Genomic DNA, 23,942 nt, shown 5'->3' with positions numbered 1-23,942 from the left:
GTAGTCGTACTAGTTGATCTTGAAGTAGTGCTAGTAGTACTTGTCGTGGGATGTGTCGTAGTGGTGCTGGTTGATTCAGAAGTAGTGCTAGTAGTACTCGTGGTGGGCCGCGTTGTAGTGGTCCTAGTTGACTCAGTAGTGGTGGTACTAGTACTTGTAACTGGCTGAGTTGTAGTAGTGGTTGGCTGGGTAGTGGTAGTACTGGTACTGCTGGTGGTTGGACACTTGAACTTGAAATTAAAGTACTTCCCCGCAGCATTTCCGACTTGCACCCCCCCTCCCGTTCCCGTGCCCTGATTCACATCTGCGTGCGTGATGATGTTCATGGTCTCATCACAGCCTATGCTTGGGCATTCGGTTTTGATGGCCGAGAGGGGGATTGTGCAAGAGGCACTGCTCCCACCGCCACCGACAGAGCACTGCGAGTTGAAATTGTACTGGCCGGGCGCCCCCGTGGGCGGGGAACTGGACGAGGGATTGATGTTGACATGGACTTCGTTATAGGTCCAGGATCCGCTGGGGTAGGTCACGATGACATTCGAGCCCGAGACAGCAACGCAGACTTGTGATCCTGTGGCACTTCCGCTGTCAGAAGCCCCGATGTTGAAGTCGGCGCAAGTCGGATTGGAGTCATGACCGCTTGGAGGCCATGCAGTGCTTTGCCGTGAATGAAAACTATGAGCCTTCAACCGGGGCCTAGTCCGCCATCCAGGAGATGCGTCGACAAAGGCAAACAGAAACTCGAGGAAACAGAAACTGAGAAACAGCCGGGAAGATAGTAGCTTCATTTTGCCGGAGTACCCAATTGGACTTCAGGAAATGAATGCTGTATCTCTGCTTGAATCAAAAAAACATAGACAGAAGCCTCGACGATTCTTGCTGCCTCTTATATGCATCGGTCATCAGACTGAATGTGGCCAGCAGGCTCAGCGATTCTCCTACATGCCTAATGTTCTCACAGCAAAGAACTGATGCCGATGCAGATACTACGCTGGTAGTCCTGACGTTTTACACATGGTCTAGATCAGTATCCGTTTCTTTGTCTTGAAGAGCGGTGTTTTTTCGACAGGAGACGGTCTTGATAAACGCAAAGGCTATGAGTGGTGCGTGGTCAAGCCGTGAATATGGCCTATCGAGCGTCATCTGTACCAAGTCCTCGCAGCGTTACAGTGCCCAAACTCTACGCAGTCTTTTCCTCCTGTTTTCGGATGCCTCAAGCTGTATAAGCTACTATGACTTTTCAAGTAGGTATAGATAGACTTTACCTCCCCGTCATGGGGGGAGGCCCGTCTGGTTCCGGGATGTTGCACTGTCGGCCTCGGATCTAGACCGCGGACGCCAGCTGCATGATGACGGGCTGTGAGTGAAAGAAAGATTTCATTTCTACCTCATCCTTATGTTCTCCTGTTTACCACCGACCGGACTCCTAAGCCATAGCAAGGAGGTTCAAGCATCCCCTTCAAGAGACACGCGCATTTCAACACCTGCTTGAATACTGTGTCGGCGCGGCTACTCTACCCCATGTATACCTTCTCATCGCGATTGAGCAACGCAAGCCGACGCAGCTCGACTCTCTTCCGAGCTGTTGTGCTGGTACTGGTTGTAGGACTGGGCCTCAACACAATCTTCCTGACCCTCGACTACCACCATTCGCTACAAACCCTCCACGGCGATGTATCCCGACTACAGAAACGGGCCGCACGCGACTGGGCACCAGCCACCGGTACACGCCCCCAACAGCCTCTAAGCGTCCCCTACGCCCATACCCCCGTCAGCAAAGAGGCCGCCGACTCCGAGACACTCGCCGGAGATCTCCGCGAGCTCTTCTCCTTGCTCTCCGACTCCTCCCACACCGAGGAGCTCACCCGCCCAATCCAAGGCACCGGGGAAGCCAAACTGCGCGAGCTGGGCTTCCGCACGCGCGCCTTCAGCCGCCTGTTTCAGAGCTGGGAGCGACTGCACCTGGTCGAGGCCGGCGAGCAGATGCTCGTGCGCAGCGACCTTCTGCAAACGCTGCAACGCACGCCCCACGTCGCGAGCCAGCTGCACCTGGACCCGGTCGAGCTGACCCACCGCTACGAAGCGGCGCGGGCGGTGGTCTCTCACCTCTCGCGCCAACTCTTCGACTGGAGCTGGCCCTACTTCGGGGACCTCCTGGGTCTGCACGCCCAATACTGGGCCCCGAGCCGGGGCATCGTGTTCACAGCCGGCAACGCGCAAGCCCCGTACCTCCTCACCTCCATCCGCTCGCTGCGCGCGATCGGCTGCGAGCTCCCGATCGAGGTCATGTATCTGGGCGACGAGGACCTGGACGAGGATTTCCGGGAGGCGCTGGAGGGGCTGCCGGGCGTGGTCACGCGGGACCTGCGCGCGATGATCAGCGATGCGGGCTGGACGCTGCGCGGCTGGGCGGCCAAGCCCTTTGCCATCCTCCTCGCCAGCTTCCGCGAGACGGTCTTCATCGACGCCGACTCGCTGTTTGTGCAAAACCCCGTCGCGCTGTTCGCGGAGCCGCGCTACCAGCAGCACGGGGCGCTGTTCTTCCGGGATCGACTGCTGATGCCGGGCTCCCGCAAGGAGTGGATTCGGGAGGTTCTCCCTGAGCCGGTCTCGCGGCAGGTCCGCCGCCACAACCGCATGTGGACGGGACAGAGCATCCACATGCAGGAGTCCGGGGTGGTGGTGGTCGATAAGTGGCGGCATTTTGTCGCCTTGCTGTTGGTGACGCGCATGAATGGCCCGGATCGCGAAGGGAATGAGGCGGAGGGGCGGCGTGGGGTCTACGATATGGTCTACGGTACAGTTCCCTCTGTTTGCCCCCCCAAAAAACCAGTTGCAACTATGCTAATGTGGGTGTCTGTCGATTCCGTAGGAGACAAAGAAACCTTCTGGTTGGGCTGGGAACTCGCAGGGGACACGGAGTATGCCTTCCACGAAGGAGCGGCGGCCGTGATGGGGCCCGTCCAGAGCAGCACGTCGGTTTCACGCGTCGTGCAGGATAACGCTACCAGCGCAGACAATCCCCCCACGGCTACCCTTACAGCCCCGTTGCAGATCTGCGCCCCCCAAATCCTGCACCTCGGAGTAGACGGCCGGCCGCTCTGGTTCAATGGGTGGCTGCTGCGGAACAAGTACGCCACTAAGCAGGAATACGGGACCTTTGAGGGCTTCATTACCGAGCCCCCCGATGCCCACGATGACGGGTCCTGGAAGCTGCAGCAGAATAACGTTTGCTGTATGTCTGCGGACCGTGTGACGGGGTTCACGGATGCGGAGCGGGAGGTGCTGGGGCGGATGGTGGAGATTGCGAGGGAGGTGGGGGGTGGAAGATCATGATCTGAGGGAATGTAACGTGGAAGAGCCTTTAGTTCTATGTAATCACGTCAGTGGAGAGCCTAGAATGCGCTTCGTAGGGCCAGAATTGGGGGATAGACGCCATAGAAGAGCGGTTGTTGAATAGAGAGTATGGTGGGAGGATCCGTGCTCGCGCATTGCTTTCGATACCTACCTACTGTATTGAGTAGCGTCAATATCTCTGCTGGGTCTTGATATCATAACTCAAAGTACTGGCAGGTTGAAAAGTGGTCTTCACAAAGAGATCGGGTCTAGAACATCGCTATAAATATCAATTCACACCGAAATGCTCAGACAATGGGATGGGATAGCTAGAACAGGTACGCCGGAGGGAGGTTGATGTAGCATTCTGTTTCGTCATCATAAGGCTCATCATGCATCTGTGGAACGACGAACCGACAACAAAGTCACTCAGCAAGATGAAAACTCGATTGCTGCTCTGGTGCTTGCTTGAGGGCCCGTTCCGGCGAGGGTCGGATCGGTGGGACCTGGACGACAGGAGCTGAAAGGGATGAGGTGATATTGACCTGCCTCATCTGTTCGAAGACCTTGGGTGGATGTCAAGATATGAATAAACGTCCGTGTCAGTGGCGTCTACGAGCCCTGGTTCGGTGGTTAAGCGAGTATAAATAGATCAGGATTACCACGGTGGTTCGGAAGGAGATCCCCACCGCAAGTGTCATGCAAGTCATGACATCAGCCCGTGGTGGATGCCACATGGACGAGATTCTAGAACGTACAGTACATGTCTATCTCTTGACTCTTTGCGAAGAAGGTGTGGTTCGGAGTGTCGACGGACGGTCTCCGTGGATGCAAGCAGGGAGTGACCGAGACTGCTCACGATCCAACCTCGCGTCAGTCCCATTCCCCTTTTAGAGGTAGATTCATTCGCTGTAGAGCTTGACTATCCACAGTAACTCAATTGTATGTTACATCGAAGATTCCCTCGCACTAAGACTCAACTCCCATCACCACCAACCCATCCAAACAGCTCACTGCGCTACTCGACACATACTCACAGCGTACAAAACAATCCCAAACGAGGCCAGACCCACCCCCAAAACACTCTCCCACCCCACCGGCCCAGAACTACTAACCCACCCCAACCCGATAACCAGACAAGACTTGAGCTGCCCCACGACGGTGCTACTCACCGGCCCGGTGCCGCCAATCACATAGAAGGTGGAGAGATTCACCAAACACGCGCAGCCACCGCTGAGGAGAAGCAAGCCCCACTGGGCAGACCGGACCGAATCCCAGGCGGGAAACGTGTCCGTGAACAAGGACACCACGCCGATCAAGCTCGCGCAGAAGGGCATCTGCTTGTACAGCAGCTGGACGCTGGAGACGTGGAATCGCGCGTAGTAGTGCGCCACCCAGAGGATGTAGAGCGCGGAGCAGAAAACCCCGCTTAGGGCGTAGATGATGCCGAGGGGCGAGGAAGAGGAGGAGGAAGAGTTTGTAGGTGCATGGGGATGCTTGCTGAGACTTGAATATGTCACGAGACCGGCGCCTGCGCAGGCGGGAACGAGGGCAAAGACAGCGGTTGAGGGGATCGTCGCGCCGTAGCAGAAGAAATGGATCAATGCAGTGAGGGGGGTCAGTAGCACGCGCACGATTTGGTAGCCCAGAATGGAGCTGTGTGCCAGGGACAGGTTCATCAGGACGATGTTTGCGCACATGAGCAGTGAGAGGGGGAGAATCGAGAGGAGGGAGAGCTTCGTCGGCGCGACTTCATCCTGCGCGACACGCCGTGCTATGAATAGCAGGACGCCGGTGATGGTGAAGTGGTAGGCGACGAAGCTGAAGTGACATTGCGACAGGGAGGGGTCGGAGAAGATGGATTTATTGACATATACCTTTGAGAGGAGTTTCTGAGCATTCTTTCCTCTCGACTCATGTCTTTCGAATGGGGAAATGACTTACAATGGCAACCGTGGCGGAAATATTAATGGCGGTCCAGATGAGCGTGCGCTTGCTGGTGGTATGCGTCTGCTCTGGGGGATCAAGGCGGGCGTGGTCCTCATGCACCTGAGATTCTTTCTCGTCTCCCGAAGGCATTCTAGTTTATCTCTGATGAGGGAAGGTGTTTCTGCAACAAGACTGGTTGGTCATGTCGAATCCTAAATACAGAGGTAGCTTGTCAACAGACGTCAGCCAGACTCAAGGCTAGAACAAGGCTACTGGTGGCCTGAGCCCTGGAAAACTCCATGAGGCTCATTGGAGACCCCGAGTGATGATCTCGAAGACTTTTGGGAAGCTGAGGACAGATGCTCGAACTCGAGCTGCGGGACCAGACCTGCTTACGTGCCCCTCGAACAAGCTTAAAGATCCTTTCCCAAGGATCATGCACTGCTCAATGGCTCAATGGAGTAAAAGATGGTCTGTCATATAGGGTTTGGTGGGGAGATCTGGACCCAAGTGAAAATCACTGCAACGGTCCCCCGGGCGATTGGACGGCGGATATTTCCGGTGGGGCCGTGGCTGATTTTATGTGACATTCACACATACTCCCACACTCTGAAAGAAGCATTGACAGTGGTGATGGAGCAAGACTTTTACTTCCATGGTCCATCTACGCTGGGTTGGATATGGTGGTCGAGCCAGCCAGGTATGTAGAAGGAAGCCCATGCTTCCGTGGGCAATTCGTCGGAGTCGACACCTTGGCATCTTGACAATAAGACAACCACACCAGAATACTGCATTCCAGGTAGATTTGTTTGGAAGATGTGCCCAGTCATGACGCTGACATCGACAACTTCTCCGGTTCATACTACCTACTTACTTATTTTCTGGAGTACTTCGTCTGACCAGATGCTCAGGTCTGTTGTATGCCATGGTTCATGCAAGAGTCAACAGATTCGATCTACTTCACTCCAGCCGGGTGGTTCCGATGAACTCTGCCTGGGTGACTAGATGAGCAGAAGAGATCCGGCCGAGTGTTTTGTTCTGCTTGTCTCGGATGGGATGTCGAACTTTACAGGGAAGGAAAGAGAGGCGTTGGAGGGGACGATTGAGCTGGCCAAGGGACTGGGGGCGCTCGGACAGGTGAATCTGAATCTTGTGTAGTTGCAGCCTAGTAGTCTAGAGCTAGCTATGGATGCCTCGGAATTTAGCATCAATTGATTTTATTATACAATCAGACTCCTAGCAACTCCTCTCCAACTTCCCCCACCCAATCCCCCTCCCCCTCCTCCCCAAACACGTCCGCCATCTCTACCAGCAAGCGATAGACATAAATCGACATATCAATCCCCCTCACCACCCTCCGCGACCAGTCCGCCCCCGCCTCCGCAATCTCCGCCGCGAGCTGCTCGCCCTCGGGATCATGGAGAAAGTAGTCCACGAGCGCGGGCAGCTCCTCCAACCCCATGCTGACGGGCACATAGTGCGCCCAGGGAATCAGACGCTGGTCATGCCACTCCTGGAACCAGGTCTGCTTGAGCACGAGGGCGCGCTGGCCGAGCAGATGATAGAAGCGGGTGCTCATGCTGTTGCCATCCAGATCGAAGAGAATGCGGAACTGGCGGGCTGCATGCTCGCCCTCGAAGTGCGCGGGGCCCAGCACCCGCTCCATGTCGCCGCACACCTCGTCTTCGCATTGGATGTAGCCGGCCATTTGCACGTCAAACGCGTTCGCAATCTGCCGGGCCCGGTGTGCGTCGTCTGCCACGGAGGGCTGGGGGTTGGTGCTGGTGTAGAACCGACTCATCCCCACCGCCTCCGCCGCCCGCTGCAGCGCATGCACGAACGCGACGAACCGCTGTCGATGGCCAAACCGCCAGGTCGTGCGCTGCGCCTGTCCGCCAGTTGACCGGCCCCGCCAGTAGACAGCCTTGGTTTTGTTGTGGAATGGAATCACCTCGCCGTCGGCTTCTTCTTCTACCGCTGCCGCTGCTTCTGCATGATCCAGGTAGCACGGACACGGCACCAAGATATCGCGAAAGGCCGCCATGCGCCCGAAGCTCAGGATCGGCGCGAGCGCGTGCGTGTAACTGAAGGTGGCGGGCGAGGTCACCAGCCCGTGCAGTTTGCCGGGCGCGGCGGCGCGACAGACATCGCGCTCTTCGTCCACGGACCCCCTGGTTTGGTGCTGTAGGGTCGCGCAGGACTCTTTGACCAGCGACTCGATGGAGGCGGCCCCGCTGTGCTGGATGAAAGTCACATTCTCATGTTCATTCTCATTCTCATGGCCAGCCTCGAGTGCACCAGTCCCCGTCCCCGCGGGGGATTGAGCGCGGGCGAGCACGCGCGGCTCGTCGATCGTACTCACGTAGACGAGCAGATTCCGCGGCACGGCGTGCGCAATGGGGGCCAGAAGACTCGCCCATTCCCCATGATACAAGAGTCCCCCTGAGGTCTGCACATGGCTGTGTCCCTCCGCGTCGGAGAAGAACCCCACCCGGCGGGTGTACGGCCAGTCGTCGGGGCGTTGGTGCAGCCGGCGGAGGACGCGCCGCGCCTCCTCGCTCCGGAACGGGCGGAGGTCGAGCTCGATCTGATCGAACTCGTCCAGGATCTGCGAGTCGTGGTCGAGGGCGAACTGCGCCCATTCCCGGAAGCCGGCCGGGGGTGGGCGCTGGTAGCGTTGCGAGTAGGTGGCGATCGCTGCCTCGGGGGTGCGGGATTGCGACTCGATGAGTCGGCGCGCGCGGGTCTGCGCGGCGTGGACGCGGCAGCGGATGGCGGCAGCGGGGGAGAGGCCGTTGGTGGGGGGGAGGGGGGGACAGAGTGTGGAGTCTGCATGACTGGTGGGGCGGAAGATTCCTTTCTCGTGGTTGTAGAGGTAGAAATGGGCGGAGGTGAAGAGGAGCAGGATGGTTGCTGCCAGTAGGAGAGTGACCCGGAGTTGGCGGAGTACCGGGAGACTGGGGAGTTGAAGCAGAGCTGGCGCCATTGCCTTTGCTGTCCGATATGGTTTGTTGATGTAGGACGGACGCAGCTGGATAGCACTGCTGTGGGAGGCTAGGGCTTTCCTTTATCAGATGCAGCCAGCATGGAGCACTCTTACTTAGGGATCTAGCGGAAGAGGACTTGGGAACCACATAAGTATGGCAAGTTTATGGGCTCAAAACTCCCACCAAGTGTATGCGTGTCATTGATTCAGGGTGGATGTAACCATAGAGTCGTTGGGGGGTGGAAGTGCGGCAATTTTGCACAAAGAACTTACGGTCTACGGAGTACGTCTTGGTGGATCAGATTCCAGACGGAGATCGAGATCGGTCGTTCTTGAAGAAAAGTCTCCAGTCCGCTGGGTCTGAGCTGCTCATAAGCACGAGGGCCATCAAGAAGATCTACTAAGTGCAGCCTCAGGCATAATCTAGGATAGGAGAGAATCCAGTAGATAGGTACCCCCCCTCTTCAACCAATTCTATCCTGACTATCGGTCAAATCAACCTCTCCCCCGAAATCATATCCAAATCCAACTCGTCCAGCCAATTCAAAAATCCCTCGCTGGCTAATCCCATCTCCAGCTCCTCGGATGGAAGCTGGAACCCTCCATACCCAAAGAACCCCTGCGGCATTAATTCACCCGGATCTCGCACCACACCACCACCACCCCCCTGATAATCCAACGCTTCATCCAACAAGCGACTCACCACCTTCGTCAACTCCATTTGCAAGGGCTTCGGGAGGGATACGGACAATGCAGGCAAATTGTCGCTGGATCTCATGCGACTGGTACATTCGAGTAAGGTCCATGATCATGGACAGCACCTGTAGGGAGGTGGCCATCAGGTCGGCGGTGGCGGCGCTGTTGGTCTTACAGCGGATGCGCTGCAGGTGCAGCACGCTGAATTGGTAGTCGAAGTGGATCAGGATCCGGGCCAGGGATTCCATCAGCTCGTGGCGGATGCGCACGACGGTCGCGGGCATGAAGCTGCTCTCGCGGTGCCAGCCCTGGTCGTCGAGACGAGCAAGGACGGCAGTTATGGGCGGAGCGTCTAGGAAGAGGTCCTCGTCGGCGGGGTCGAGGGGCGGCGTGCCCCGCCAGGACCATCTCCTTTGTGAACATCTCGCCCGTCATCTTCTCCCCGTCCACCAGTTCCAAGACATGATGTCCGGGGTACCGCAGCAAGGCACTGAGACCCGAGGAGGCGAAGGTCAAGGCGATGAACTCCCAGCGCAGGTTGGGGCAGGCACAACCGTGCAACGACTGACCTGATGGTACCACTCGATTTGCTCCCGGTGAAAAACGATCGCAGAGGCCAGACGGATCAGCCGCGAGGACGCATAGGCATGCTGTGTGCGCCTGTACCCGAATTTGGCGTACAGCGACCGATTTGCTTTGCTCGAAATCCCGCGCGGGGTCTCTTTCAAGACCGACAGGTAGCCCAGGAACTCCGAGTCCTGGCCATGTTTCGTCTCGGAGCCCGTCTCCGGCGAGAGAGACCTGCTCGGGGGTGAGTCATGCACCGTGATGTCTAGCGTGGGAGTTGAAGTCGAATTGCCTCGTTTTGACGCCGCACGAGGACGTCCCACTCCCCCATCTTTGACCCGCGTCAAGGGAGCGGGATGGTAAAAGCACTGCCGTCGGTGGTCAGCGAGGATCCGCAGACGAGTTGAGTCATCCTACCTACCTGGTTACCATTGTTCGAGACTGACAATGTCGACAGATAGGAGTGGCATGATCACAACGGACCTTGGAGAGCCGACATGGCTCGCACGAGGTCGGCTTCCGTTGCGACGAAGCATAAATGTCTGCGGGGGGATGTGGTTGGGAAGTGTTGAAATTGAAGATAATCTCACTGGAAGGAATTGGTTTCAGCTTATCAGCGGGCGAGAAGATCACCCTCGGAGTCAGTCGTCAGTCCGGCCAACAACACTCGGGGAGTGATTCCGAGCCGAGATGTAACTATCATTTTTACTGCGTACATGAAGCCATTGGAAGTTGATTTCTCCTGTGCATCACGCCATAGTAGCTCTTGGCATGGGAATGTCCGTTTTATTAGTATCAATCCCTCCCCAAGCGGTATCTGGACCAGGAGGGGCGGCAGGGCCGGGTATGAGGAGCGGGCGCTGGATGGGGAGGTGATTGTGTTGTGGGAGGTGTTTATGAGGAGGTCAAAGAGAGTAAAGTGGTGTAGATGGTGGTGATTGGGAAGGTTGTTATTATGCTGTCATACCTCGAGCAGAGACCGGGCTTATGCGCCAAGATGGAGAGTTCGTATCCACGTACGCTGTTCTACTCACAAGACGTGGTAGCCTGATCAGGTCTTCTTTGTAGCATAGAGAACTACAGTGGATGACGCAGCAGCTTGCATATCAATCTCGATGATCGCGAACGCCGTTGTTTCGAAACATGCCATGTGGGAGCAGATAAACTGAACGGTTGTGTGCAGAACGATATAAATAGCGGATTGCGACCGTGGGTGCACTCCGCCAAACCACGACTTCATTGTCGAGAGAACCTCAGCTGCGCCGGAGAAATCATTCACGTTCTGTCGAGATAACCATGGGAGGGAGGTCGAGATTCGGATTCGGTGACGTGAAGTGCTCGTATCGATCTGCATTTTCACAATGGAGGGCCATGAGCGCAAGTGCAATGCTGTGAAGGTGGTCCGAATCCAATCCAATATGCAAAGCAGTGATGGAACAGATCCATTATTGGCGCCTAAAGGGGGTTAGCGGTCGATCACCGGCGGGGACCAACAAGCATGGAATGAGACCAATTGCTTTGTCTTCAACTCCAACCCCAGCGCGTTTCTTTGTACCTCCTCTCCCAACAAAGGCCGTGACTTCATTGCCCGTATCTCCGCCAAACACACCCACTCTCCCTTGCAAGTAACAGGTGGTCCCCTGCCTCGCGACTCGTAACCAACTGGCGTCGTCCCCGGGCAAATCTGGAAGAGAGCCAAGCCCTAACGCAAGGGCGCGGCAAGGGGGGACTGGCCGTGGAATGGGACGCTGTCAGATGTCAGGACTTTTCGAGGAGAAATGGAAACGTATGCATCTCGAACAAGGGGGGAAATTGCCAATTGCACAGGTGGAATTGGTACGTTCCGGTCGAAATTAGAGGTCTCAGTTGGGGTACCACAAGTCTCGAAAAAAACAACTCGGTGTCCGGACAAGGCGCGGGGGATCACGTTCCGGTTCAGTCGACAGGTTCGATACGATAATGATCGACCATACCTTGGATAATTGGTTTGTGCAACTTGTATGTGAGACTGGAAGGGTAGCCAAGGAACGAGCCAGCCACAATGAAACTTGACCGCTGGATTGATATAAAGGATGCCTGGTCGGAAGTTCTTGTCGAGCCGCCATATTTGCTACACGATTGAAGGCAGTGCACGTCCACACCATGCGGGCTTTTCGACTTTTCCAGACGCTTCTGGGGCTGGGTAAGTCAATATCCTCCCTACAAGAAGAATCCCTTTCCCTGCTGAAGGACGAACGCACTGACGAACTCAACCCACCACAGTCCCCCTAGCCACCGCGAACATCGTCACCTTCTCCCCCTCCTCCGCCGAACCCGACCTCACCTACAGCGTCACCATCCCCAACACGACCACCGCGCAGAATGACGGCCCCATCTACCTCCAGATCCGCGCCCCCGCGACCATGCGATGGGTGGCGCTGGGCCAGGGCAGCCACATGGCGGGCGCCAACATGTTTGTCGTGTACGCCGCCTCGCCGCGCGAGCTGACGCTCTCCCCGCGCCTCGGCCGCGGCCACATCGAGCCGAAATACACGCAGCTCGCGAACGCAACCCTGCTCTCCTCCGCCAGCAACATCACCGACCACACCCTCACCGCGACCATCAATTGCACCAACTGTCTGGCGGGGTGGTCCACCCCCTCCGACACCAACTTCCCGCCCGCCGCCACCGCCGCCCCGTTCATCTGGGCCTACCACACCGGGCCCCCGCTCAACGCCTCGGCGCCCGATGCCAGCATCACCATCCACACGGAAATGGGCAGCACCACCGCGGATCTCTCGGCGGCGCAGTTCGCGGCGGACGCGTCGGCCCTGACGAAAGACGATTTCAACCCGTTCGCTTTATCCAGCAACCATTCCACGGCTGAAACCACCACCACCTTCCCCTCCCCCTCCAAAACCCGGGCGATACTCATCACCCACGCCACCCTCATGGCCCTCGCCTTCCTCCTCCTATTCCCGCTCTTCGCCCTCCCCATCCCGCTCTCCGTGAAGCGCTACAGCATCACCCTCCACGCCGCCCTCCAACTCCTCACCCTGTGTTTAGTCCTCGTCGGCCTCGGGACGGGCAGCTACCTCGCCACCACCGTCGCCACCCTTCACCACGCGCACCCCATCATCGGGATCGTCGTGGTCGGGGTGCTCGTGCTCTTCCAGCCGCTGGCCGGGTTCCTCCAGCATCGACACTGGCGGCGCGAGGGGGCCAAGAGCGTGTTCGGGTATCTGCATCGCTGGGTGGGCCGCGGGGCGATTGTGCTCGGGATGATCAACGGGGGCCTCGGGTTTGGGTTGGCGGGGCGGGGGATGGGAGGGGTGGGGAGTCCGAATGTGCCGCTGGCTGCGGTGGTGGTTTATGCGGTGGTCGCGGGGTGCATGGTGGGGGTGTATGGGGTCGGGGTGGTTTGGGGGAAGACGAAGGTGTTTACGCGAGGGAAACAGCGGGAGACAGTCGCGGGGAATAATGGGGAGGGGGGAGGGAAGGGAGGGGGAAGAGGGCATCGGGAGAAGATCTGATGTGGTTGGAGCCGGGGGTTCGAGGATGGGGTGGATGGGCGTTGTTGAAAGAGAAGAATTCATGTTTTACTTCGATTTGACGTTTCAGATCGAAAACAATCAAGGGATTCATTCATATTCAAATTCATCATTAAGAGATCTCTATTCAGACCCTTTTAAGGTCCCAGTCCATGGTATAATCAGTAACAGTAAATTATTAAAACTTCAACACAGCCTTGCCCTTGTTCTTGCCGTAGAAGATCCCCACCAGCCCCTCGGCCGCGTTCTCAATCCCCACCGTCTCGTGCGTGAGCGCCTTGAACGATCCCTCCTTGATCCACTTCTGCACCTTCTCCTGGTGCTCCTTGGTGTACTTGGGGCCCATGCCGGGGTCACTAACAATGAACCCGCGCATGGTCAGACGCTTGGTCAACACGTACGAGATGTTCGAAATGGGGTAGGGGTTGCCGTTGTACACCGAGATCATGCCGCAGACGACCACGCGGCCGAAGTTGTTCATCGCCTCGAGCGCCGCCTCGAGGTGCTCCCCACCCACGTTCTCGTAGTAGATGTCGATGCCGTTGGGGGCGAGACGCTTGAGCGCGTCCGCGGGCTTCTCCTTCTTGTAGTTGAAGCCACCGTGGAAGCCCAGCTCCTTGGTGATGTACTCGAGCTTCTCGTCGGAGCCGACGCTCCCGATGACCGTCAGCCCCTCGTGCTTGGCCAGCTGGCCGACGAGCTGGCCGACCGCACCGCTGGCCGCCGACACGAAGATCGTCTCCCCCTTCTTGGGCTGTCCGATCTCGTACAGCGACGAGTACGCCGTCAGACCGGGCATGCCCAGCGCGCCAATGAACACCCGGATGTCCTCAATGCCCAGCGGGTTGTCCAGCTTCTTCACGGCCGCCATCTTCTCCGCGCCGACGGAGATGTACGACTGGATCGGGAGGAAGCCCTGCACGAGATCCCCCTCCTTGTAGTCGGCGTGGTTGGAGCGCAGCACCTTGCCAATAATCGCGCTGTCGATGGGCTGGCCCAGGATCATGGCGGGCGAGTACGACTTGACCTCGGCGGGGCGCATGCGGCCGCGCATGTAGGGGTCGAAGCTGGCGTAGAGGGACTGGATGAAGATGCCGTTCTCGGGGGCGGCGGCATTGGCGTCATAGGAGACCGGCTCGACGCCAATGTGCTGTCCGGGGACGGGGTACCCCGTAGGGATTTCCTTGAAGATGAGGGCCTTGTTTTCAGACATGGTGTGTGTGTGTGTGAGAGAGAGAGAGAGAGAGAGAGAGAGAGAGATTGTGGGTGGGTAAATGTGAGGGGATTTCTGTTTCGCAAGTAGGAGTTCACGGCGGCGATTGCAGCATCTTTATACAGTCAGACACCAGTAGTGGTGGGGGGGCAACACCCCAGGTCGATTATCAAGCATCCATTTGGCTGACGCAGCTGATCGGGGGGGGGATGGGGGGGGGGCGTCAAAGAAGCTTCTCGAGAGAACTGAGAAACAGAAAGCGATTTGCCTAGGTACCTGCCAAATGTAGCGAGCTGCCCCGGCGAGGGAAGGACAGACAGAACGCAGACCGGGCCGGCGGTCCTCGCCACGACTCATTTGCAGGGCGGAGTGAAGCAAACCACGGGCACGGCGCACAAGTGGAGCCTGGAAGAGTCTGTAACGGAGTTCATTCGGGGCAGCTGCTTCTTCAGGGTACAGATACCGGGCCGAATGGGGCATGGCTGTTCAAAAACTGTTGGCTCTCGAAGGTGGAAATACCGAGAGCTGGAATTTGTGCAAGAGTGGCTCGGATTGCGCGGGGAGAGAGTGTAAGTGTGAAGTCATGATTACTGGGCAAGTTGAACAAATTGAGGTTCAAATATGCTTCATGACTCGGAAAGGATGAATAGTTCGTGTCTGAATTAAAAAAAAAGAAGTGGATCGACGGAAGGAATTAGAGGAAAGTGGGATTGTGTCGTGATGCACTTAGTTATGCACTGCTGACTGATCCCTGTCAGCAGTTTAAATTCTCGGCATGGATGGATTATTATTAATCCCTGTCCATCCCGCAGCGTCCCTCGGCTTTTGCCTCTTTGGGTTCTTCCACCGACCTGGTTTACTCTCTCTCTCTCTCTCTCGCTGCAAAGTGCACCACACCACACGATACTGCATCCCTGCACATCTCAACCCATTTTCAACGCCTCCCCCGAATGCCCCACTCGACCTTGCGCTTTCCCTTCCCGTCCTCCCTGCTTGCCACCGACTCCGCCTTCGACTTCCCCAATGACCACCACACACCGATCAAACCGCCGACTCCGCACCCCCTGTTCGAACATCGCTTCCAGCTCCTCAAAGGTCCGCCCCTGCGTCTCGGGCAACCACCAGAAACACATCCCCGCGGAAACGAAGCTGGCGCCCGCAAACAGAAACCCCAACTTGCCGCCCCAGTTCCCCTCGTCCGCGTCCATCGCGTAGGGAATCACCACCGCAAACACCACCGACCAGACCAAACAGCTCACCGTCGCCAGCCCGATCGCATAGCCAGTAGGGCGGGGTCCGGGCAGAAAGGGACGAAGGCCAGCATGATGCAAGGTAGCGCCCACTGCGTGGCGATAGGGATGCGGTAGGATTATTCGCTGTCCAGCGAGGTTGTCCCCTTCAGGATGCCGGATTGAGGCTGGTCCGGGGTCACATCGCCGACGTAGGCGGAGGCGCAGATCGGATAGAAGGCGATGACGCAGCCGTTGATCAGCTCGCCCACGAACAGCTGGGCGGGCGTCTGGCTGAAGAATTGCACGAAGTTGAAGCCGATCGACAGGCAGGAGCACACGGTGATCAGGATGCGCGGCCCGAAGCGGTCGTAGGCGACGCCGGCGCCGAGCGCGCCCACAATGGCACCCAGGGGGTTGGCGTAGTTGAAAGCCGAGAGCCATCGCGCAGCAAGAATGTAGCGTCCCTCATGCTCGTAGCCGTAGTTCTGTTTGAAGACATCGAGCCCGACCAGTCCTTTGACCACCCCGCCATCCTGGTAGTCTGTCTGTCAGGTCTGCTTGGATGAGTGAGCGAGGGCGTAAATGGACCACATACAATTCCTTTGAGAATGGTTGCCTGTCATTGAGCCAGTCTTCATCAGCATATGTAAATCTCAGCTGGGCGCTGGCTGCAGGCGAGCCTTGCCAGGTTCATAAATAAAGCCCACGCAACGGCTGGGCAGTGCTGGCGCAGGGCGGGCCAGAAGGTCAACGCATGCTCCGCCGCCAGGAACTCCTGCGAGTCGCCCTCCTCCTGCAACGACGCTGTCGGAACAGTCTGGATGATTGTCTCAAGTTGCTCGCTCTTCATCTTCATATTCTCTGCTTCTTCTGGGACCTGGAGAATGAGAAAATCATCAGAGGGCAGGAGACGGCGACCGCAGTCTCCTCCGCTCAATTGCCGCCGCTGTCTTGGCTGTCTTGGCTCATGTACCTTGAGGACCTCCTTGTAGGACAGTAGGCTTGAGTAATTCAGCGTATCTGGGTCACCCAAAGAGCCTTTTCTCTCTTTGTTGGCTGGGATACCAGCTTCACTAGGCTGTGCCTCTTAGGTACTCCTATGGGTTCGATGATGGCCAATTGGGATATCAAAGCTTACTATCTTAGCATCTTATGAAATAAAAGGGGTTTGTATCCTATCGCAAGCGAGGAGAAGCTGATATTCTCAGTATATACCGATGATCCCGGATGACCGGTACTCGTCACCATCAAGTCTCACTCAACTACCATGACCGGCTGAAGCGACCCTTGGGTCCCTGCTTTCGACTCATCCACCACCAGAAGATGCCGATCGAGGAGCAGTCGCAAGCGATCCGACGCCCGCGCCCCCTCAGTGCTTATGCTGAGTGCGGAGAGAATCTCCTTGATGGGTGCTCGATTGCCGGTCCAGTCCAAAAGCACCCTCAGATGGTCCACTTGGTCGTGCATGGCTAAAAAGACGCTGTCGGGCACAGTGGCGCCCTGGTACCGCTCCAAGACGGCGCGGAACTCCTGGCTCGTGTTCCAGGGATTGATGTACTTGTTGGGGTTTGTAGCGGCGGCCTCGAGGAGGTCCGCGGACACCGTGCAATCTGGGCCCCGGAGAGGCAGGAGAAAGAGCAGCACCGATAGGCCGCGGGGTTGATTACGCGCGGCCGCGAGAAGCAACTCGTCGCTAATTGGAATCGTCGAGCCCCCGTTGTCCATCAACAGCTGCATGACTTCCTTGGTATTGCGTGTCGCTGCATGCATGAGAATCGGTTCAGAGACGGTGAACCCGGCCTGCTGTCGAGCGAGCAATGCCTGAAGGATCGTGCAGCCGTGGAGGCTGTTCCCGACCGCGGCGATCATGGTCTGTTCGCCGATATCGCACTGCGGGCCCCATTCGTCCAGGAGATAATCGACCAGTTCGCGATTATCCAACCTTTCGGGGGCCACAGCAGCAGCGAGGATCTCTTGGCGGGTATTCAAGCTCAATTCTCTCCCGGCCAAGAGGCGGCGGAGCATGGCTCGAGCGTGAGGATTGCCGATCGCTGCACGGAGAACCGTCGGCTGCATCATAATCTCATCGCCGTACACTTGGCGCACGAGGTCCACGATCTCTCTTCCCGCGCCTCCGACGAAGATCTCGGCATGTTCAGGCTGCAGGCAGGCGATTAGCTCGCGGTTGTGCAGAACGAGGGATGCTAGGCTAGGATTGGACCACGAGGCTCTGGCCACGGTGTGCATCACTGCCTCTGGAAACCAGACTCTTTCTCTCCGTCGCTTGAGCAATACTTCGAGGGTGCTGGCGTCGTCGCGCTCACTGTTCACAGCTGCTTCGACCAGCTCCTGGGTGACTGATTCTGGCTCGATGCCGCCACGATCAAGACATAACTCGAGAAGAGCGGCCGCGCAGTGGTGGTTGCAGGCCATGCTGACAAGGAAGGACGGATCGATGGTGTCACTTTCTTCACTGCCACGCAGCCCGCCCATATTCCACAGCAGGTCTATGATTAGGGGCAAAGTGGCATGGTCTTCCGCGGAGCGAGGGCGAAGTCGATGGAAGATCTCGTCCACTATCTCAGGGGGTACTGTGATGAGACGTTGTAAGAAGAACACCAATACTGGAATCTCGTGGCGCGATGCAAAGACCAATGTGCTTTGGTGGGACCGGCCACCCGAAGCATTCAGGGGGTCAACGCCGGAGTGCAGCAGCAACTCCACCAAACGGTGCAATTGCAGGAAGATAGCCGCGTCGATGGGTGCTAGGAAGTTCGTGCTCATCCAGCGGCGCCAGGCGTGTTTGGTGTCCTGGAAATAAAACGAGCGCAGACGCTGCCAGTTGAGATAGGTCACCGGTGTCGTGAAGAGCTTGAGCATCATGGCATATACTTCAGGCAATTGGTCGGAGGTCAAGCTCTCTACTCTGCCCAGATGATCAATCCACCTTTGGCTACAGTATTGCAGCAATGAGTTGCTCATGGCGCCCATGAGCGATAATTCCTCCTCTTCGGCAAGGATGCGCGGCAGGCTCTGGTTCAAGATAAGCTGATGTCCACCCAGCTCGGACATGCGACACCAGTCGGACGACTGCTCGGAGAGCAGGAACTCCTTGACCGAGAAATGGGCAAGTCTTATGACCCCATCCGAGGTCTGCAGAGTCACCAACTGGGTTGTACAGATCTCAATCACGCTGTCCGGGGAGGGGAAGCCGGCCACTGCTGCTACGGCCTCTCCATAGAGAGGCTCCAGGGAAAAAGCGAGCCAGGTGAGGATCGATCGCACCGCCTCATGGTACTTTGGCACAATCTCCTGCTCCAGGATGGTTCGATATGTGGCCTCCAGGGAGGCGGGGATTGTGGTTAGTGCGTCGTCAATGTCCCCAGGCAAGTGGCATCGCTCGAGTCGCTTTATCTGCAGATCAGCCCAGCGGAAGCGCCTACGCCACCAGTCAGCACCAACCGGAGTCATATAGTTACCAAACGCATCGATCGCTAACCTTTCAGGGACATTCAGTAGCCGCTTCTTGATGCTTTCACGGATGGATGAATCCCAACGTTTCAACCTCCCGTTAGTCAGTCTGTCCTGCACAAACTTTGCAATGTCTTCACTCAGAGCAGTCTCCAGTCCAAATAACTTGTGATGCATCAGCTCGTGATGGATATCAGGCTCCGGTCGGCTGGTGGCAAGAACATGACTCCTTGTTGGATGGTTCTTCACCAATTCATCCAGAAAAAGCAGCAGACGCCTTTCTCGTGTCTCGATAGGACACTCATCGAGAGCATCGAATATGAAGAAAACTTCTCCGGGAAGGGAGCTAATAATATCGTTGAGAACGAGCGTGAGCCCCTCCCAGTCCGGCTCTCGATTTCTTCGATGGTCCGCCCATATCGTCTGTACGGAGGCTGGAATGGGTCTGGGACATAATTGTCGGATCAGAGATCGAATCATACTCTCCATACTATGGGTCGTGAGATTATCGAAACGGAAGTACCAATACGCAAGGAGATGAGGCATATTGTGGTGGCAGTGGTGCTCAGTGTCCGAGATGATAGTTGAGCTGGGGAGAGAGAGTCAGTCAGGCCTGGCCCAGCTCGAGAACGAGACTCCCTACCAAAGCACCGACTTGCCGCAGCCCACAGGGCCATGCAGCCAGAGCAGCTGACCCGACGTGGTTTTCCATCGTTGATACATACTGCTCGACTGTACGAACCATGTTCCCGTGTCGGGCGAACGATTCTTCTTGGTCTCGTTCTGAATGCTCGAGTAATCGAAATCGGAAAGCCAGCCGAGAATGGCGAGGTCCTCTTGATCTATATGTCTGTCAGTGAATATGCAGGGGGTCAAAGAGGATGAGTGGAATATATACCCACCATTCGTTCTAACATCAATGCTGTGCACCTGCTTGGCCATCACGTCAATGCGCATCAATATATCTTCAGCACAGCGTTGCTGATCTGGATGAAATTGGTTTGAGTGAAGTTTCCGAACGTGAGGAAGGCAGATCATGGTTACCTTCATCTCTGACCACCATTTTCCACTGATCGACAACGGCACTTTTCTGCTCTACGGCAGACTTGAGCTGGTCCAGAGGCTGGTTCACTAGAGCAGCTATACTCTTTCCCACCCGAGTAATGACACTTTCTGCCCTAGCTTTCAAGACCTCCGCCGTATACTGTAGGATTGCAACATAGACCTCTACCAATGCATCGTCGAGTTTGGCCGAGCTCGGAATATTCCCCTTTCGGTAGTTGTGCTCAATAATGGTATGGTACGCCAAAGTCTTCGCGAGGAATTCCGCTGCATCCAGGACTGCATCTCGCCGATCAATGTCGTTTTTGACCAGGGTGAGGCCAAACGAGACAATAGACCATGCCGTCGAAGCATGGCCGGTGGGGTCGAACGCCGCCACCGCTTTGATAAGTTCCTGGGCCTGCAGGACACATACCAGGACCTTCTTGGCTGATCCTCGGATATCAACCCTCTCGGCGGTAGCGCCGCGCTTCCGGATCGTCAAGCCGCCCTTCTGATACTCTTCATACTTGATCGTGATTTCGTCGACAATCTTTCTCAGAACATCCTCAATTGAGCCGGTCGCGTTGCGGGTGTCGATCAGAAGCAACTTGCGACTTTCAGCGTTCAATTGTTCCTCCGCTCGCTGCCACAGACCACACTTTTGATGCAACGCTGAAGCTCTGCGTGGCTTGGGAACTGAGACAGAAGAGGAAGACCTGGAGATGAGACGGACGGGTCGCGGAGGAAGGGCTCTAGCCCCACCATCACCACCACCACCGGCTGCACTTCTGCCCTTGGGGTTTCCCCCGCAGCAGCCCCAACTATCGACGGGCATGGCGATTGCCAGTCTCAAGAACGTGTGGAGATCAAAGAAAGTGATAAGGCAGGCGGGGAGAAGGCTGTAAATAATCAGCACAGCACCGCTCCCCCTTTCCCTCAGCCTCCCTCCCTGTACGCGCTGCATGTCAGCAGAACCATCGATTTAGTAGGCGCTGGTGCATGACACTAGGCCCATCGTCGCGCTTTCAAATCGCCAATTGAAATAGCCCTGTGGTGGCATGGCCAATCCCTCGTTGCACGGCTTCCCTGCTAAGCGGCAATTGACCTGCCAATGGAAAGATTGTCCGCGTGGACCCACCGGTGCTGAATTGCCCCATGCAATTTTGGATAACATATCATTATGTTGTGACTGGATTCGGTATTCAAGGGCTTTTGAATAGTGGTGGGGAGAGTCCGGTTATTATAAACCTAGTAAATACTGTGTAAATCAATAGTACTACGCGCGTACACCACATTCTGCCCCAGATTGCCAGGTCTGGATCTATGCTGCTCCCCTCAGCCTTACCGCCAGACCATACGCGCTCTATCAGTCGCTACAGCCTACTCTCCACACTCTGCAGATCATCACCAGCATTATGAACCGACAAGACATAGCAGGCAGCACCCCTGACTATAAATAGCATGTCAGCCCCCCCGTGTTTCAGGGTCCCCGATTGACGTCATCCCACCCCGCCGTTAAAAGCCACGCAATCCCCAAGTTGAAAAAACATCTTCATCACCTTCAGCCCTGCACCAGCATCATCGTCACCTTTCAATTTCATTCTCTGTATTCCACCTTCCAGACACCATGCCTGACTTTGGTCATAAGATTCTCAACAAGCTGGGTCTGCACGATCACCACGATCAGCAGCAGCAGCAGCAGCAATCCCCGCAACAATATGGCCAGTACAATCAGCAGCAATATCAATACAATCAACAACAGTATGGTCAGCAGCAATACTATCCACCACCTCAACAACAAAACTACGGCCCTCCCCAGCAACAGATGGGCTACCCAGGTCAGGGCCACGGCCAGGGCCACCAGCAACCGCAGCGCGTCACTTGTCGCGTCCACCACGACGAGCGCTCTCTCACATCCCGTCGAGGAGGCACTTACCCACGTCTCGCTCGCCTCTCCGACGGTTCCCTCCTTTCCTCCTTTACTCGCTTCGAGGACAACCAGCGCGTCCTGGTAGTCGCCCGCAGCACCGACGGCCACGAATTCAACGACATTGGCGAAGTCACCCGAGGCAGTGGCGACACCGACAATCTATTCCTGCTAGAAGTCGCCCCCTCCGTCGTGCTGGGAGCTTTCCGCAACCACGACCACGGCCCGGACGGCCGCCCCACGCACTACCGCATCACCGTCTGCCGCTCGCACGACGGCGGGCACACCTGGCAGTTCGCCTCTCAGGCGGTGGAGAAATCCGGGGGGGACGGACTCGGCGTCTGGGAGCCGTTTATGCGCATCGGCAGCCAGGGCGAGGTGCAACTCACCTACTCACAGGAGCTGGCCCACAACAACCAGTGCACCATGCTGGTGACCTCGACCGACCAGGGCAGCACCTGGTCCGAGCCGAAGTGTCTTCACGGCAAGGACGATCACCGTCGCGACGGAATGAATGGGATCGCGCGGACAGACGACCAAGGCCGCGGGCAGCCGGCGCTGGTCATGGTGTTCGAAACCAACACCAAGGGGCCCATGCAGATCGAGGCGCTGATCTCCTACGACGACGGATACACCTGGGGCAACCGGCATGTCGTCTATTCGCCCCACGATGGTCACAAGCACAACGCGGGCGCGCCGCAGATCGCCTCCTTCGCGGACGGGTCGATGGCCGTGGTCTTCATGACCGACGAGGATCACGATGTGGTGAAGTGGGTCCAAAATGCGTCGATCAAGGCCGTGTTCGCCCCGCCGCCATACAACGGAGTGATCGATTGGGACCGCACCTCCACGTCCATTTGCGCTGATTCGAGTCACTGGCCCGGTGTCTTTGCGCTGGATGGACACACACTCTTGGCTACTTACGAGTGCAAAGGACCCAAGGCGAGGGCCATTTCGTCGCAGTGAGAGTCATCTTGGTGATTTCGGGTATGATTCCTTACCGTCTTGGTCAGCCTGCACTCGGTTTTTTCATCACTAGACATTCGCGGGTGAACGACCCCTTTAGTCCTTCTGGAGTGAGCACGGAAACAGTACACTTGATGGGAAATGTAACATATCACTTGGGTAGAACCAGCTTTCCATAAAGATGTAAGATTCCAGGGCAGAGATATCCAACAGATTGCGTTAGCTCATGATGACAAACAGCTTCGACCTAGGAGAGATTTTGCATTCTGCTGTCAGTCAGCCATTCCAGTTTCTCTGCTGCAGAGTGTTGAACCCATGGAGCAATTGAGTACTTCGGGCCCCTCTGCCTTAGGCGGGGCCAGTATCGTAGTGGGAGTCTTGACTAGTATCCTTCAGAGCAGACACTACCGCGGAATCCGATTGACCTCTTCAGATGTATTACTTTCTCTTAGACTTCATGACGATCAACCGAGACAAACTGACTGATCCCCCTGCCAATTTGAAGAAAATCGATCTATCAAGTCCAGGATATATTGTTTGTGCTGCCACGTCCTCGATCAGGCATTTCAGTAATAGCTGCGAGGGGAAGGCCTCGGTTTAGATTGCAGCAGGAATTCAGCAATCAAAGCTTTGTTTTATTGGTTAAATTGTTTTTCTCAACTCAACCGAGCTGCGTGTCTGGGAAAAGACCCTGGAAGCGATTGAAGCCTGAAACAAGCGATGCAGCGGGCAGACTAAGACGAACCCAGCGTCCCCAGCGAGTGATGTGTGGCATCCCGCAGAAATCCGGGTCAGGAACTGGCCATGGTTTTCCAAGGTTGGCGGCGTGGCGCAGGATGTCAGATTGGCCCCTCACCTGCCAATCATCACCGCTGACAGAAGGAGCAGATCGTGGTTCCTGGCTGAAAAGAGAAAGTTGAGGGCAAGCGAGGAGGGGGAGGGGGGTTGTCCTGGCGGGGTGCTAGCTGACAAAGAGTCAGAACGGCCCTAACTACTTTTACTTCTTCGGGAGGGGAATTTTTAAGCTTGCCGGGCGGGAAAGCCC

The 23,942-nt window shown here is 56.7% G+C and overlaps 9 protein-coding genes across 9 annotated transcripts; 2 read left to right on the top strand and 7 right to left on the bottom strand.

Annotated features, from left to right (window-relative positions):
* Positions 1-30: 30 nt before the first annotated feature.
* On the bottom strand, positions 31-788 carry BP01DRAFT_361840 (uncharacterized protein; the record flags this gene model as incomplete). The annotated part of the gene is made up of 3 exons (XM_025576196.1): positions 31-66; positions 98-123; positions 155-788. The coding sequence occupies 3 exons, from the start codon at positions 786-788 to the stop codon at positions 31-33; spliced, it is 696 nt and encodes a 231-aa protein (XP_025435800.1).
* A 733-nt stretch (positions 789-1,521) lies between these two features.
* On the top strand, positions 1,522-3,399 carry BP01DRAFT_396518 (putative alpha-1,3-mannosyltransferase; the record flags this gene model as incomplete). The annotated part of the gene is made up of 3 exons (XM_025578477.1): positions 1,522-1,593; positions 1,690-2,797; positions 2,873-3,399. 3 exons carry the CDS (start codon positions 1,522-1,524, stop codon positions 3,334-3,336), a joined length of 1,644 nt encoding a protein of 547 aa, XP_025435799.1. The 3' UTR covers positions 3,337-3,399.
* Positions 3,400-4,346: 947 nt separating this feature from the next.
* On the bottom strand, positions 4,347-5,415 carry BP01DRAFT_396509 (uncharacterized protein; the record flags this gene model as incomplete). Its single annotated transcript, XM_025578476.1, has 2 exons — positions 4,347-5,213; positions 5,281-5,415. The coding sequence occupies 2 exons, from the start codon at positions 5,413-5,415 to the stop codon at positions 4,347-4,349; spliced, it is 1,002 nt and encodes a 333-aa protein (XP_025435798.1).
* Positions 5,416-6,550: 1,135 nt separating this feature from the next.
* On the bottom strand, positions 6,551-8,212 carry BP01DRAFT_261376 (uncharacterized protein; the record flags this gene model as incomplete). The annotated part of the gene is made up of 2 exons (XM_025571301.1): positions 6,551-7,552; positions 7,604-8,212. Coding segments are annotated over 2 exons (1,611 nt in total), but the record flags the coding sequence as incomplete, so codon positions are not given.
* A 722-nt stretch (positions 8,213-8,934) lies between these two features.
* Positions 8,935-9,984, bottom strand: BP01DRAFT_378423 (uncharacterized protein; the record flags this gene model as incomplete). The annotated part of the gene is made up of 3 exons (XM_025577059.1): positions 8,935-9,358; positions 9,527-9,882; positions 9,961-9,984. The coding sequence occupies 3 exons, from the start codon at positions 9,982-9,984 to the stop codon at positions 8,935-8,937; spliced, it is 804 nt and encodes a 267-aa protein (XP_025435796.1).
* Positions 9,985-13,153: 3,169 nt separating this feature from the next.
* On the bottom strand, positions 13,154-14,328 carry BP01DRAFT_352354 (MDR family NADP-dependent oxidoreductase). Its single transcript, XM_025573920.1, has one exon. The coding sequence runs from the start codon at positions 14,255-14,257 to the stop codon at positions 13,223-13,225; it is 1,035 nt and encodes a 344-aa protein (XP_025435795.1). The 5' UTR covers positions 14,258-14,328; the 3' UTR covers positions 13,154-13,222.
* Positions 14,329-14,936: 608 nt separating this feature from the next.
* BP01DRAFT_6877 (uncharacterized protein) lies at positions 14,937-16,363 on the bottom strand. Its single transcript, XM_025580024.1, has 2 exons — positions 16,085-16,363; positions 14,937-16,030 (listed from the first exon to the last, which is right to left on the bottom strand). The coding sequence occupies exon 2, from the start codon at positions 15,928-15,930 to the stop codon at positions 15,181-15,183; it is 750 nt and encodes a 249-aa protein (XP_025435794.1). The 5' UTR covers positions 15,931-16,030; positions 16,085-16,363; the 3' UTR covers positions 14,937-15,180.
* Positions 16,364-20,927, bottom strand: BP01DRAFT_6876 (uncharacterized protein). Its single transcript, XM_025580023.1, has 5 exons — positions 20,005-20,927; positions 19,863-19,946; positions 19,604-19,802; positions 18,989-19,549; positions 16,364-18,928 (listed from the first exon to the last, which is right to left on the bottom strand). The coding sequence occupies exons 1-5, from the start codon at positions 20,837-20,839 to the stop codon at positions 16,744-16,746; spliced, it is 3,864 nt and encodes a 1,287-aa protein (XP_025435793.1). The 5' UTR covers positions 20,840-20,927; the 3' UTR covers positions 16,364-16,743.
* A 902-nt stretch (positions 20,928-21,829) lies between these two features.
* On the top strand, positions 21,830-22,897 carry BP01DRAFT_287101 (sialidase family protein; the record flags this gene model as incomplete). Its single annotated transcript, XM_025571490.1, has 1 exon — positions 21,830-22,897. The coding sequence occupies one exon, from the start codon at positions 21,830-21,832 to the stop codon at positions 22,895-22,897; it is 1,068 nt and encodes a 355-aa protein (XP_025435792.1).
* Positions 22,898-23,942: the final 1,045 nt, after the last annotated feature.

The sequence above is a fragment of the Aspergillus saccharolyticus genome (genome assembly GCF_003184585.1).
Source record: "Aspergillus saccharolyticus JOP 1030-1 unplaced genomic scaffold BP01scaffold_1, whole genome shotgun sequence".
NCBI lineage: Eukaryota > Fungi > Ascomycota > Eurotiomycetes > Eurotiales > Aspergillaceae > Aspergillus > Aspergillus saccharolyticus.
This window is presented reverse-complemented; position numbering and strand designations above follow the sequence as displayed.

Coding starts and splice junctions, on each gene's coding strand:
- BP01DRAFT_352354 (XM_025573920.1), bottom strand. CDS start 14,257: ATGTCTGAAAACAAGGCCCTCATCTTCAAGGAAATCCCTACGGGGTAC.
- BP01DRAFT_6877 (XM_025580024.1), bottom strand. CDS start 15,930: ATGGCTCTCGGCTTTCAACTACGCCAACCCCCTGGGTGCCATTGTGGG.
- BP01DRAFT_6876 (XM_025580023.1), bottom strand. CDS start 20,839: ATGCCCGTCGATAGTTGGGGCTGCTGCGGGGGAAACCCCAAGGGCAGA. Junction 19,803..19,862: donor CATTGATGTTAGAACGAATG/GTGGGTATATAT, acceptor ACAGACATATAG/ATCAAGAGGACCTCGCCATT. Junction 18,929..18,988: donor CTACTGAATGTCCCTGAAAG/GTTAGCGATCGA, acceptor CTGGTGGCGTAG/GCGCTTCCGCTGGGCTGATC.